At 42.6% G+C, this 13091-nt stretch overlaps 1 protein-coding gene across 1 annotated transcript in view; it reads left to right on the forward strand.

Annotated features, from left to right (window-relative positions):
* The window catches only part of HOMER2 (homer scaffold protein 2), a 60892-nt gene extending 48272 nt beyond the window's left edge, over positions 1-12620 (forward strand). Inside the window, exons 5-9 of the mRNA XM_070953544.1 lie at positions 1818-1957; positions 3224-3380; positions 5301-5411; positions 11119-11199; positions 12335-12620. Coding sequence (XP_070809645.1) covers positions 1818-1957; positions 3224-3380; positions 5301-5411; positions 11119-11199; positions 12335-12523 — 678 coding nt within the window. The 3' untranslated portion in view covers positions 12524-12620. The remainder of the gene's footprint in view (positions 1-1817; positions 1958-3223; positions 3381-5300; positions 5412-11118; positions 11200-12334) is intronic.
* Positions 12621-13091: the final 471 nt, after the last annotated feature.

The following is a 13091-nucleotide window of genomic DNA, read 5'->3' on the forward strand; positions in this document are numbered from 1 at the left end:
GACTCTTCTCGTGAAATACCTCTGGACTCGTTCAATTGTATTAATTTAAGAAGAAGAAAAAAGCAAGCTCAGAGAGCACCAAGGACTCCTCATTTCAACTCTGAGCTACAAATATTCTGCTTTATTGGTGTGTTAAAAATCACAGGAAGAAGATCCATTTGATTACGAAGAAGGGATCATATTGAACTGTTTTAATCCTCCCAGCTCAGATTTAACTCTCCCCATATTAAAAAAAAGTTAACACCTCCTGAGAAAAAGATTCTCAATGTGCCCCGCCCTTGTCATTTGCATCTCTTTATATACTGTTGTTGTTGTTAGTTATGAAGTTGTGTCCGACCATCACAACCCCATGGACAACGTTCCTCCAGGCCTTCCTGTCCTCTACCATCCTCTGGAGTCCATTTAAGCTCACGCCGACTGCTTCAGTGACTCCACCCAGCCACCTCGTTCTCTGCCATCCCATTCTTCTTTTGCCCTCCATCTTTCCCAGCATTAGGCTCTTCTCCAGGGAGTCCTTCCTTCTCATTAGGTGGCCAAAGTATTTGAGTTTCCTCTTCAGGATCTGGCCTTCTAAAGAGCAGTCAGGGTTGATCTCCTCTAGGATTGACAGGTTTGATGGCCTTGCAGTCCAAGGGACTCGCAGGAGTCTTCTCCAGCACCAGAGTTCAAAGGCCTCCATTCTTTGGCGCTCAGCCTTCCTTATGGTCCAACTTTCACAGCCATACATTGCAACTGGGAAAACCATAGTAGCCTTGACTATATGTACTTCTGTTGGCAGGGTGATGTCTCTGCTTTATATACTAGGATTTTTTTAAAAAAAACTGTCACTCTTTCTCTTGAGTACTGTCTTGGCATGAATACAACCTATGATTTTGCTAAGGGATCAGTTTGCATTGACAAGACTATTTTTTGAACATATTGTATTGATTTTGAATGCTTGGGGGAAAAAAATTCTATTAAGAAACCTGTGAATGCAAAAAAAAATTCTTTGAAGGCGACATCTGCCCCCACCCTCTCGGTCTTCTGAAAGTGGCTGAAATCTTGGCTCTGCCAGCTTGACCTGGGCCCCCATGAGGTCATCTACTCTGGAGGGGGTTAGCAGATCAGGAGAAGATTCCACCTTCACCTCATTAATGCTTTGGTCCTTTTTTTTATAAGATTTTGCGTTCATTATTAATGCTTTTTTTTTTTAATTTGATTTATATGCCGCCCTTCTCCGGAGACTCAGGACGGCTTACAATGCGTTAAGCAATAGCCTTCATACTTTTGTATATTTTATACAAAGTCAGCTTATTGCCCCCACAAACTGGGTCCTCAATTTACCTACCTTAGAAAGGATGGAAGGCTGAGTCAACCTTGAGCCTGTCAAAATTCGAACTTACTTTAATTGCAGACAGCTGGTGTTAAATTACAGTGCCTTGTCTGCAGAGCTATCCAGGCTCTATCCAGTAATTCTTACTGTTGAATGTTTGCAATATTTTTCATTGATCTATATGTGCTTTTACAGTGCTGTAAGCCAGTCAGAGTCGCTGGACCGTGAAACAAGCAGCATATAAATTTAATAATGGAGATTTAAAAAATTTATTTTAAATAAAAGCATTCTTAACGTACATGAAGTATTCAAATTGAATACTGCAGATTTTTCTGGATTAGCAGGAGGGTGTCCATCTTGAGGGTGAGCATTGATTGGCTCGCTCCCAAAATGATAGGAGTGTTATTCTGTGTTTTGCAACATGATCTAACATGTCGAGAAAACGAATGCTTTGGTTACGATGTGTTTTTTTTTTTTCTTGCCCTCTTGAAATCCTTTCATGCAGGAATCAGGCCGTGAAACTCCATGTTCTACTCGAACATCTAGTGTGAATGGAACGGATGAGGAAAAAACCTCCCACGGGGGCCCCAGCGATGCGCAGCTAAAAATGGAAAACGACAAACTCAGGATTGCCCTTGCCCAGAGGTAAAGCAGTTTTCTAGAGTCATTCATGAACTATGGGTGACTCTCGTGACAGGATTTTTATTTATTTATTTATTTATCTTTGTCAAGCGTGTATAAAATAACAGATATAAGCATAAACACAATTATGAATACATTAAATGGATACGAATAAATGAGGACAGTAGGACAGAGATGGAAGGCACGCTGGTGCGCTTATGCACGTATCCCTTTCAGACCAATTAGGAATGAGGTGAGGTCAGGGGTGAAATCCAGCAGGTTTTCACAGGTTCTGGAGAACTGGTAGCGGAAATTTTGAGTAGTTCGGAGAACTGGCTGGCCCCAGGAATGGGGAGGGAATGGGGATTTTGCAATATCCTTCCCCCAGGAGTCAGGAGGGAATGGGGATTTTGCAGTATCCTTCCCCTGCCACGCCCACCAAGCCACACCCACCAAGCCATGCCATGCCATCCCACGCCCACCAAGCCACACCCACAGAACCAGTAGTAGAAAAATTTGAATCCCACCACTGCTTTAAACGATGATGGGTGAAGCTAAGCCATGAGATTTTTGTTGTTATTGTTGTTAGTCAGGTTGGAGTTTGGAGATGTTTTCAGCTTTGTGTGATGTCTGAGCCCAGCCTGTTATGTAAAACATACAGGGGGAAAAATAACACGGCTAAAGACAGAATATCCAGGGACAATGTCTCAGTCCAACGTTAATCCACAGGGTTGACTTTTAGGAGACAAACCTCACCAAAGAAGTATCTGAGTTCCTGGAAGAAAGATGGACTATGGAACTAACTAAAAGAATGAATCAAGTAATTATCTCCTTCCATTGATGAGTAAACTACTTGATACCGTATTTCCCTGAAAATAAGACCGGGTCTTATATTAATTTTTGCTCCAAAAGACGCATTAGGGCTTAAAGTGTGCCCTATATATATATACCTATAGCGTGCCATAGGTTCACCATCACTGGTATAGGGTCTCCTGCTTGAGCGGGGGGTTGGACTAGATGACCTATAAGGTCCCTTCCAACTCTCTGTTAATCATGAGAGTGCCCTCTTTTAGGAAAAGAGTGTAGGAATGCAAGGAAACGAGGAACCTAACGGCCGATGTATAACACTAATTTATTTTGTTTACCCTGAAAAAAAACAACAACTGTTAATTGCACAGGTGGAATAGGGAGGGGCATTGGTCTTTTGTTACTTTTGAAAAAAAAACAAATCACAATTAAGCTTGTGCCGACGAATTTCAAGGGTGCCTATGTGTGTTTTCTCGTCTTCAGTACCTCCAATGTGAAGAAATGGGAAATGGAACTGCAGACATTAAGGGAGAGCAACGCCAGGCTCACGACGGCTCTCCAGGAATCGGCGGCCAGCATAGAACACTGGAAAAAGCAGTTTTCCATTAGCAAAGACGAAAACGATCAGCTGCAGAGTAAGGTACGGGATGCCACAAAGGAAAGCATCCAGGGGTGAAATGCTCCCGGTTCGCACTGGATCGCCTGATCCGGTAGCGATGGAGGCGGGTGGTTCGGAGAACCGGTAGCAAAAATCCCTGCCACCCCCCACCCCCTGTTGCCCAGTTGAGCCGCGCAATCATCAGAGGCTTTATTTTTATTTTTAAAAGCATTTTTTCTACACCCTCTTCGCCCAAAGAGGTTATAGAAAAAATGTTTTTAAAAGGAAAAAAAGAAAAAGCCTCTGCCAATCAGGCAAGTCAGCTGCAATCGTCAGAGGCTTAATAAAAAAGAAAAAGCCTCTGCCGATCAGACAAATCAGCTGGGATCGTCAGAGGCTTTAAAAGCATTTTTTTTCACCTGAAGAGGTTGTAAAAAAATGGTTTTAAAAGTTAAAAAAAATGGCCACGCCCACTCAGCCATATTACCCCACCACCACCAAGCCACACCCACAGAACCGGCAGTAACAAAATGTACATTTCACCACTGAAAGCATCTGTTTTTGCTATTTATTGCTAAGATCCTCATTAAATCTCATTAAAGAGCTTAAAACTCTTTAGAGATGGAGGTTGCTTTTCTTAAGGTGTCCATCAAAATTGGAGGAAAAAATTAATGATAATTTTTTTCATTAGTAATAGCAATAGCATTTAGACTTTACTCTCTGCTCAGCACTCTCTGAGCAGCTTACAAATGTCAGCATCTTGACACAGTGGTGAAATGTACAATTTGTTACTACCGGTTCTGTGGGCGTGGCTTGGGGGGGAGGTAATGTGACTGGGTGGGCGTGGCGAATAGGTTGTAAAAAAATGCCTTTAAAAGTAAAAAAAAAAGGCTCTGACGATCACAGCTGTGGTGCGCGATCGTCAGAGTCTTTTTTTTTTTTTTTTTACCTTTTAAAAGCAGGAAGTAACGACACCCGGGTGAGTAGGCAGAGCCTCATGCTGCCATCGCTACAGGTTCTTCAAACTACCTGCCACAATTGCTACCGGATTGCCCAATCCGGTCCGAACCGGGAGCATTTCACCCCTGTCTTGACCAGTGGTGGGTTCTAAAATTTTTTACTACCGGTTCTGTGGGCGTGGCTTATTTTGTGGGCGTGGTTTGATGGTCATGTGACAAGCAATTCTTTAGGATTTAGCAGAGGTACTGGTCCACCAGGCTTTTAACTGCTTGCAGAGCCGTACTGGTCTACCCATTTGTTTTTGGAGCGCACTGATCTACCACCACACTGCCTTTTACCGCTGATCAGCTATAGGGCGGTCCTTTGAAACGCCGCGGCATGAGTTTAAACAGTTTTTTGCCACTCTGCCACCACCGAGAGCATCGGAAACCACTTTCAGGCAGCTTGGCCTCAATTGCCAATCTACCACCACCGAGCGGTTTACAAGGAGCGGATCGGTTCTAACCGATTAGTTGGGAGTCTTCTTGGCTTCTCAATTTAAAGCTATGGTTTCCTCTTCTTTGTCAAGTGAGCCCTGATTTTTTCCTTCTAGCTGATCAGCTGGGACTCGGGAGGCAGCGAATAGATTAGGGGCGGGGCCAGGCAGAGGTGGTATTTACCGGTTCTCCGAAATACTCAAAATTTCCACTACCGGTTCGCAAGAACCGGGAGAACCAGTAGCAACCCACCACTGGCCTTGACCCCAACAATCTGGCTCCTCATTTTATCGATCTCGGAAGGCTGGAAGGCTGAGTCAACCTTGAGCAGGTCAGGATTCAACTCCAGACTGCGGGCAGAGTTTGCCTGCAATACTGCATTCTAACCCCTGCGCCACCAGGGCTCATTATAAGAAGGGATGCATAGTTTTTACCGTTAATGTCGAGCGCCGTGTTCTCAAAAATCCATCCAAGAGTCCTACTTCAAGGCCAAAGTTAAAGAGGCCATGCGTTTTCTTTCTTTAAGATCGCGGAACTGGAAGAACAGTGCAACGAAATCGATAAGGAACGCGACCGGAACGCACAGCTTAGCAGGCGTCTTCAGGATCTGGAAACGGAACTTCAGGATAAGGAGTTGGTAAGTAAAGCTATGAATGGAAGGAAACAGCTATTAGAGTTGTACGCTTGGTCAAAATGAATCTTTGGGAAAGTAGAGATGCAAAGGTAAGATTTGTTGGGGAAGAATTACTGTATTGGGTCATTCCAGTGGAGGGTTTCAATTTTTTTTACTACCGATTCTGTGAGTGTGGCTTGGTGGGTGTGGCATGGCTTGGTGGGCATGGCTTGGTGGGTGTGGCAGGGGTAGGATACTGTAAAATCTCCATTCCCTCCCCCTCCAGGGGAAGGTTACTGCAAAATCCCCATTTCCTCCTGATCAGCTGGGACTCAGGGGGCAGAGAATAGATGGGGATGGGGCCAGTCAGACGTGGTATTTACCAGTTCTCTGAACTACTCCAAATTTCCGCTACCAGTTCTCCAGAACTGGTCAGAACCTGCTGAAACCCATCTCTGGGTCATTCTCATTCAGGCATATATTCCCTCATATCTGCTTGGCTTTGTCTTCAGAAGCTCATAATAGATATATTTGCTCTCCCAGTTTTATCCCCAAATCAACCACTCTGTAAGGTAGCTTTGGTTAAGAGAGTGAATGACTGACTCATAGGCTTCCAGTGAGAGACAGAGGGGGGGGAGAGGAGGGAGGGAGGGAGAGAGAGAAAGAAAAAGAAAGGAAAAGAAGAAAGAGAGAGAGAGAGAGAAAGAAAGAGAGAGAAAGAAAGAAAGAAAGAAAGAAAGAAAGAAAGAAAGAAAGAAAGAAAGAAAGAAAGAAAGAAAAAGAAAAGGGGGAGGGAGAGAGGAAGAAAGAAAGAAAGAAAAAGAAAAGGGGGAGGGAGAGAGGAAGAAAGAAAGAAAGCAAGTGGAGAGGGGGAGAGAGAAAGAAAGAAAGAAAGGGGAGAGAGAGAAAGAAAGAAAGAAAAAGAGAGAAAGGCTTTGGTTATACAGGTAGTCCTTGAGTTACAGTATGATGGTCGCTTAATGACTGTTTGAAATTATGATGAATCTGCCTAGGGGTAGCAATAGCACTTAGACTTATATACCACTTCACAGTACTTTACAGCCCCTCTCTAAGCTGTTTACAGAGCCAGCATATTACCCCCAGCAATCCGGGTCTTCATTTTACCGACCTCGGAAGGATGGAAGGCTGAGTCAACCTTGAGCCAGTCAAAATCGAACTGCTGGCATTTGGCAGTCAGCAGAAGTAGCCTGCAGTACTGCATTCCAGCCACTGCGCCACCACGACTCATAGTTACAACCTGGATTTGAAGTTCTGCTGGTCACCCTCCTGAAGGAGATGACCAGGCTGTGCCTGAGGGTGGGGTCAAGCACATCATCAGTCTGGAGCCCCTTTTGCCCCCAAAAGAGACTTATGTCCAGCTTCCCTTGAAGTCCGTTGACTCTTATCTGGCACCAATTTGCCTTGACCATTAGCAACTCAGATTCTTGTTTCTAGAGAGCATGGAATAAGCCCACATTGCTTTTCAACTCTATCCTGGCTTCTTGTGCCTGACACCTCCCCTCCCCATATGACCAAACTTCAGGCCACATTTATGTCCTGCAGTCACGTGTCCACGTCTTATGACGGTTTCACCAAAACCCATCTCTTTACTTCCAGTTTTCCACAAAATCGGCTCAGAATGAACCATTGGTCTGCTTAATGGCCACAGCAAAAGAGGTCATAAAATTGGCTTGGTTACATCCATCATGAGTCACGGCCATAATTCAATAATACCTCTACTGTATTATATCTTTTAAACGTCATGGCTCTAGACTTTTTCTTTTTCTTTTAAAGTAATGAGAAGAAGCTGAATGCTATTCTACCATAATAGTAAGTTTTAGAAGACGAGAAAGAAGATTTCTGGCGTTTGAAGTCAGCAGATTAATTTTCTGAGCCAGTTTTGACTGCAGCAGGAAATTAATCAGGTTAACTCCAGGTGTTCCCATACAGGATCGGCTAAGTGGGCCCTTTTTTAAAGCCTTCTTAATAATGGTAAATTGCAGGAAACTGTAGTTAAGACACAGCAGACATGGGGAAGAGAACATGTGAAAGCTTGAAGACGGGGAGCTGGAGATATAACGCCCTCCGGATATTTCTGAACTACTCTTCCCAGCATGCCTCATTATTAGCCATGCTGGAGTGACAGACAGGAGTTATTTGAGGACACTCTTGAACTACAGTTCCTTATTTTCCTCTTCCTTATCCTTTCCAATTTTCCCAACAGACATGCTGCAGGGATTGCAAATTTACCGGAAAACATTACAAACGTAATAGTTCCTGATGCGTTATGTCATAATAAAAGGCATTAATTATACAATAACTACATATAAAAGCCATTATCTCAGCATAATGGAACATGGTCTTTGGGCAACAGTTCTGCATCTCTTCCAGACTCAAAACCAGGATTTTTTCTCTTTTAATGCCGTCGTTAGAAAGGACCGAGCTTTTCGCCAAAGAATCTCTGCTACATTTTGCCCTTCGTGTTTTGGGTTAAATCGAGCTGCTGAAAACAAGCGTGTGTAACCAGGAGCGTGCTAGGCTTTGGTGCACTGTTGTTTTTCACAACGCTGGCCTCTTTCAAAGAACGCCCGATACAGATAGTCCTCGACTTACAACAGTTTTCGTTTAGCGCCGTTCCAACTTACAACGGCACTGAAAAAAGTGACTTAGGACCATTTTTTATACTTATATGACCTTTGCAGCATCCCTGTGATCAAAATTCAGACGCTTGGCCACTGACTCGTATTTATGACCGTTGCAGCGTCCCCGGGGGTCACGTGATCTCTTTTTGCGACTTTCTGACAAGCAAAGTCCATGGGGAGGCCTGATTCACTTAACAACCAGGTTACTGACTTAACAACGGCAATGATTCATTTAACAACCGTGGCAAGAAAGGGGCACAAAAAATCACTTGACAAATGTTTCACTTAGCAACAGAAATGTTGGGCTTAGTTGTGGTCGTAAGGCGAGGACTACCTGTATACAGAATCAGTTCAGACGAATAGAGGTTGATGCCCAGTTTCAAACACCTTCTGCCAATAAGCTTCAAAGGAAAAAAAAAACAGCCAAGCCTTTTTCATCCAGCCTTCTCCATGGCTAAAAGCACTCATCCTAATATTTTGTAACTTTCCAGACTCGCAAATGTGACAAGCTGCCTTTTCATTTGTTGGCGAAGGTTTGCCCTGCGTTTGCTTCTCAGGCAGCGCCCTGCCATTAGCAAGCCCCAGTGAGTGCCAGACAGAAAGCTAATTTTGCCTTTGCAAGACAAACCCAGCGTGTGAATTCCCCTCAGAAAGTGTGACAGAAAGAAATTCCCCTCAGAAAGGAGCACATTGGAAACCTGCACTTTAGAAGATGAGATGAGATGAGGTGAGATGAGGTGAGGTGAGGTGAGGTGAGGTGAGGTGAGGTGAGATGAGAAGAGAAGAGAAGAGAAGAGAAGAGAAGATAAGATAAGATAAGATAAGATAAGATAAGATAAGATAAGATAAGATGGTAAGGTAAGGTAAGGTAAGGTAAGGTAAGGTAAGGTAAGGTAAGGTAAGGTAAAATAATCTTTATTATCATTTTTTATTGGCCCACATTATTCTGTTGCCTGCTCGCAAAAGAAAGTAAATATTTACCCAGTACACATATATACCTACCTACCTACTTACCTACCTACCTACCTACATACATACATACATACATACATACATACATACATACATACATATATATATATATATATATATATATATATATATATATATATATATATATATGTCTTTGGTTATTCGGGTTTTCTCCCGCGTAAAATTGGAGGTGTCTTGGCAACGTTTCGACGAAGTCTCATTCGTCATCATGACGAATGAGACTTCATCGAAACGTTGCCAAGACACCTCCAATTTTACGTGGGAGAAAACCCAAATAACCAAAGACCTACATACAAACACCCGCAAAAACCTCAGAAAACAAATTTATATATATATATATACATATACATACATATATACATATATATATATATATACATATATATATATATATACACACACACACACACACACGTTTTCTTTTCTTTTCGTAGGCCTTTATGTGTATTTCTCTTTAGCCAAGTTCTTCCTACGTAAACCAAGATTTTTATGCAGCCCTAGTTCAGTGAAATCCCAATCCACTAGTTTCTAGGCTTTTTTTTTTCCTAGTAGCCAGCAAGCACCCTGCTCTCCTTAGTCTCCCAATGGGCAGCAGGGAGCTTGCTGGCTGCTGGAAAAAAAAAAGCCTAGAAACTAGTGGATTGGGATTTCACTGAACTAGGGCTGCATAAAAATCTTGGTTTACGTAGGAAGAACCTGGCTAAAGAGAAATACATACATATATATATATATGTTTTTCCTCTAGCCAGGTTTTTCCTACGTAACCAAGGTTTTTCTGCAGCCCTAGTTCAGTGGAATCACATCCACTCGATTCTGGGCTTTTTTCTTTCTGGCAGCCAGCAAGTTCTTGCTGCCAGGTGAGAGACTTATATAGATCTATTTCTGGCTCGTTAGCCATCATCAGTAAGCCACACCCACATCTCATGTATCCTCCCTGTAAAGGTACAATATCTATTTTCTTACTTCTGTGGGTGTGGCTTGGTGGGCATGGCAGGGGAAGGATATTGCAAAATCTCCATTCCCACCCCACTCCAGGGGAAGGATACTGCAAAATTCTAGTCTCACTTTACTCATCAACTGACTTTCGGCCAGTCCCTCTCTCTCTCAACCCAACCCACCTGACAGGATTGTTGCATGGGGAAAATAGGAGGAGGAATGTATGTTGGAGATATTAGCTGCCTTGAGTTGCTTATAAAAATAATAAAGGCAGGATATAAATAAATAAAAAGAGTATTCTCCAGCCATTTAAAATGCTATCTTCTATCTTGCCGTTATAATGCACTTTATTCCCCTATCCCAGGGGTCAACAACCATAAACTCTCAAAGAGCCATTTGGACCAGTTTCAATGTAGTATGAAATTAAGCGTTCTGTTTTCTTCTGAAACTTTTCTTTTCTTGGATTTATCCATGGTTCGCCTACCGGGGGTCGAAAAGCTCAATAAATTGCATGCCGGCGGGTTTCGCACATTGGTGGTTGTGATGCATATTTTGAGCGACAGGGAGCCGCAGCAGAGGGATAAAAGAGCCACATGCGGCTCCAGAGCCACAGGTTGCTGATCCCTGCCCTATCAGTTAGTTGGCGCTATCCACTTGGCTGGTGCTGATTTTGCTATTTTTTGGGAAAGAGCTTCTCTCGAGCCAGTCCATCCAAAACATTGGTAATGGAACAACTTTTTAATGAAATCCCTTCCCCAACCATTCTAGGTTTTTTTTCCCAAGATATTACCTTGAAAGCTAAGAATCACCCTATTTGTTTGCAGTGGATGTTGCTATTTTAATACATTATCTTCCCCCACGTCGCCCAAGGGTAACACAACATTTTAATGTATAAATATATCTGTATATTTGGACTATTTATTAAAGCAGAAGGTATCATTAAATGTTGAAATTATTGCTAAGTTTGCAGTAAAGCACAGCAAGAAGACATGTTTTCTCCTTAAGTTAATATTTTAATGATTCATTTCCTTTGACAGCGGAAAGTTCCCCCGAGTACTCAGGTGCTAATGCTTTCTTCTAATGTCTTAAATATATATTTAAGAAGGTGGGAAGGTGAGGATGTATGTGATTATAATTTCATGGCATGCATATTTCTCCAGGAATTGGAAGATCTACGGAAACAGGGTGAAATTATACCTCAGCTCATGACAGAATGTGAAACGGTTTCTCAGAAATTGCAGGTATGAATAGTTATTAGTCTTTGGTAAAACATTTTGTGGTTTAAATAAAAGACTGCTTCAAATCTATAGCCAATGTCTTTTTCTTATAGGCAGAAGACAGGGCCAACGGGTGTGATTCATTCTGATATAAATCAGGAGAATTAAATAGGTTCTCAGAGAAGCCAAAGATTGAGAATAGGTAGCCCTCTAGGCTGAGAACTCAACTCCCATCATCCCCCACCATTAGCCCTACTGGTTGTGGCTGATGGTAGTTGCCTGTCATTCAGCAATATCTTAGAGGGTTACAGATTCCTCATCTCTACAGATTCCTCATCTCTATAAGAAGGTTTAATTGTAATATGTTCATCTTGTTTACACATTTAAACTATTCTTCCCATGTATGATTTGAAAATATTCTTCCCATTCTTGAATGGAAATCATACCAACTACTAAAGTCACAAGGCAATAAGGCTGTGCTATTTAATCACCAGTGGCATTTGCAGGTCAGCGGTCCAAACCCAATGCCCGCTAATTCCATTTTCAAACAGGTAGTGAGATTTTGTTTTTTCTTTGAAGAGGTTTCACTTCTTCAGTTCCGACTGAATGGGGGAGAATGGAAGGATTTAAATTCCTTGAAGTCATCTGGTCATTAGCCCTCTTTCTAAGAGTCGTTGAGGCTACTTGGAGGTTCATCTATGCCCTCAGGGTCACCTAAATAACGAACAGCTGGAGCCTGTTCCCAGTGTGCGCATGCGCAGAGCAGCCAGGAGAAGGGAACAGCTAAGGAACAAGGGTCGACTAAGGAGTAAAGCCACAGGTGGACGGTGAATGACCCCTCCCAGAGGGAATAAAGAGGAGCGAAAGGGGAGTGGAATTTGCAGGAGACAATTAGTTCGCTTAATTGGTTCATGACTCTCAAGAGATTCCTTGCCAAGTGTTGAAGATATAAACTTGGCAGCTCTCCAAGCCAGATAAGGTCTGTGATTGTAAATTCTCCCTGGATTCTCTCATATCCAGACTTTGCTGGATATGAATGAAAGGAATTCACAGTAACTTAATAAAAAGGGAATATTGTCGGGACAAGGAATCTGCTTGGTGCTTTTTGGGGAAGCCTAAGTCAGAACCCTGTTCTTCAAACTAACTTTCTGTTTTGCAGGCGGCTGAGAAAAGGAATAAAGACTTGGAAGAGAAAGTCCGAGCTTTACGGACGGAAGTAGAAGAGAGCAAACACCGGCAGAATAACTTGAAGACGGAGTTACAAACTTTTTTAGATGTACTCGACGGAAAGATAGATGAATTGCAGGATTTTCGGCAAGGACTCTCGAAACTGGGCGTCGACAATTAAGGGGACAGCCATTTTTCCCCACCCCCAAAATATTTGGCGTGTATGTGTGTGTGTGTGTGTGTGTACTTGTTCTAAACCTAGGTATATGTTTCTACAAAACGTGAAAAGATGGTTGTTCTTCCTTAAACAATGTGATTTGTACATAGAGGCTAAAGATTTTTTTTCCCACTTCTTTTTTTTTTCCCGTTCTAAACTTTTCTCCTTGCTTCTTCCTTCCTTTCTTTAAGAAAGAGGTGACAGTTTTTTTTTAAATCTTACTGCTCTAGCCCATTCTGGGTTTATATAAACAAATGGGTGGGTGGGTGGGAATTCTCTTGTCTCAGGAGATCTGAACCTCAATTTACCTTAACGTAAAGTTGCAGTTGCAGTAGGCGTTGTAATGGAGATTTTGATTTAAGGCCTGCTGCACCTGTAGAATGGAGACATTTTTCCAAAATGCTCGGCTGCTGTTGATTTATGCCTCGTTTTATAGTGCAGACACAGGGGAAGATGGAACAGAGATTTTAGGAGCAACCATAGAGTAGCAACTCTTCAGAGCCTTAAGGAACAAATGAGAAAAGCCACATTC

This window comes from Pituophis catenifer, unplaced genomic scaffold (genome assembly GCF_029215685.1).
Source record: "Pituophis catenifer annectens isolate HBS135680 unplaced genomic scaffold, rPitCat1.0.hap2 SCAF_14, whole genome shotgun sequence".
Taxonomy (NCBI): Eukaryota; Metazoa; Chordata; class Lepidosauria; order Squamata; family Colubridae; genus Pituophis; species Pituophis catenifer.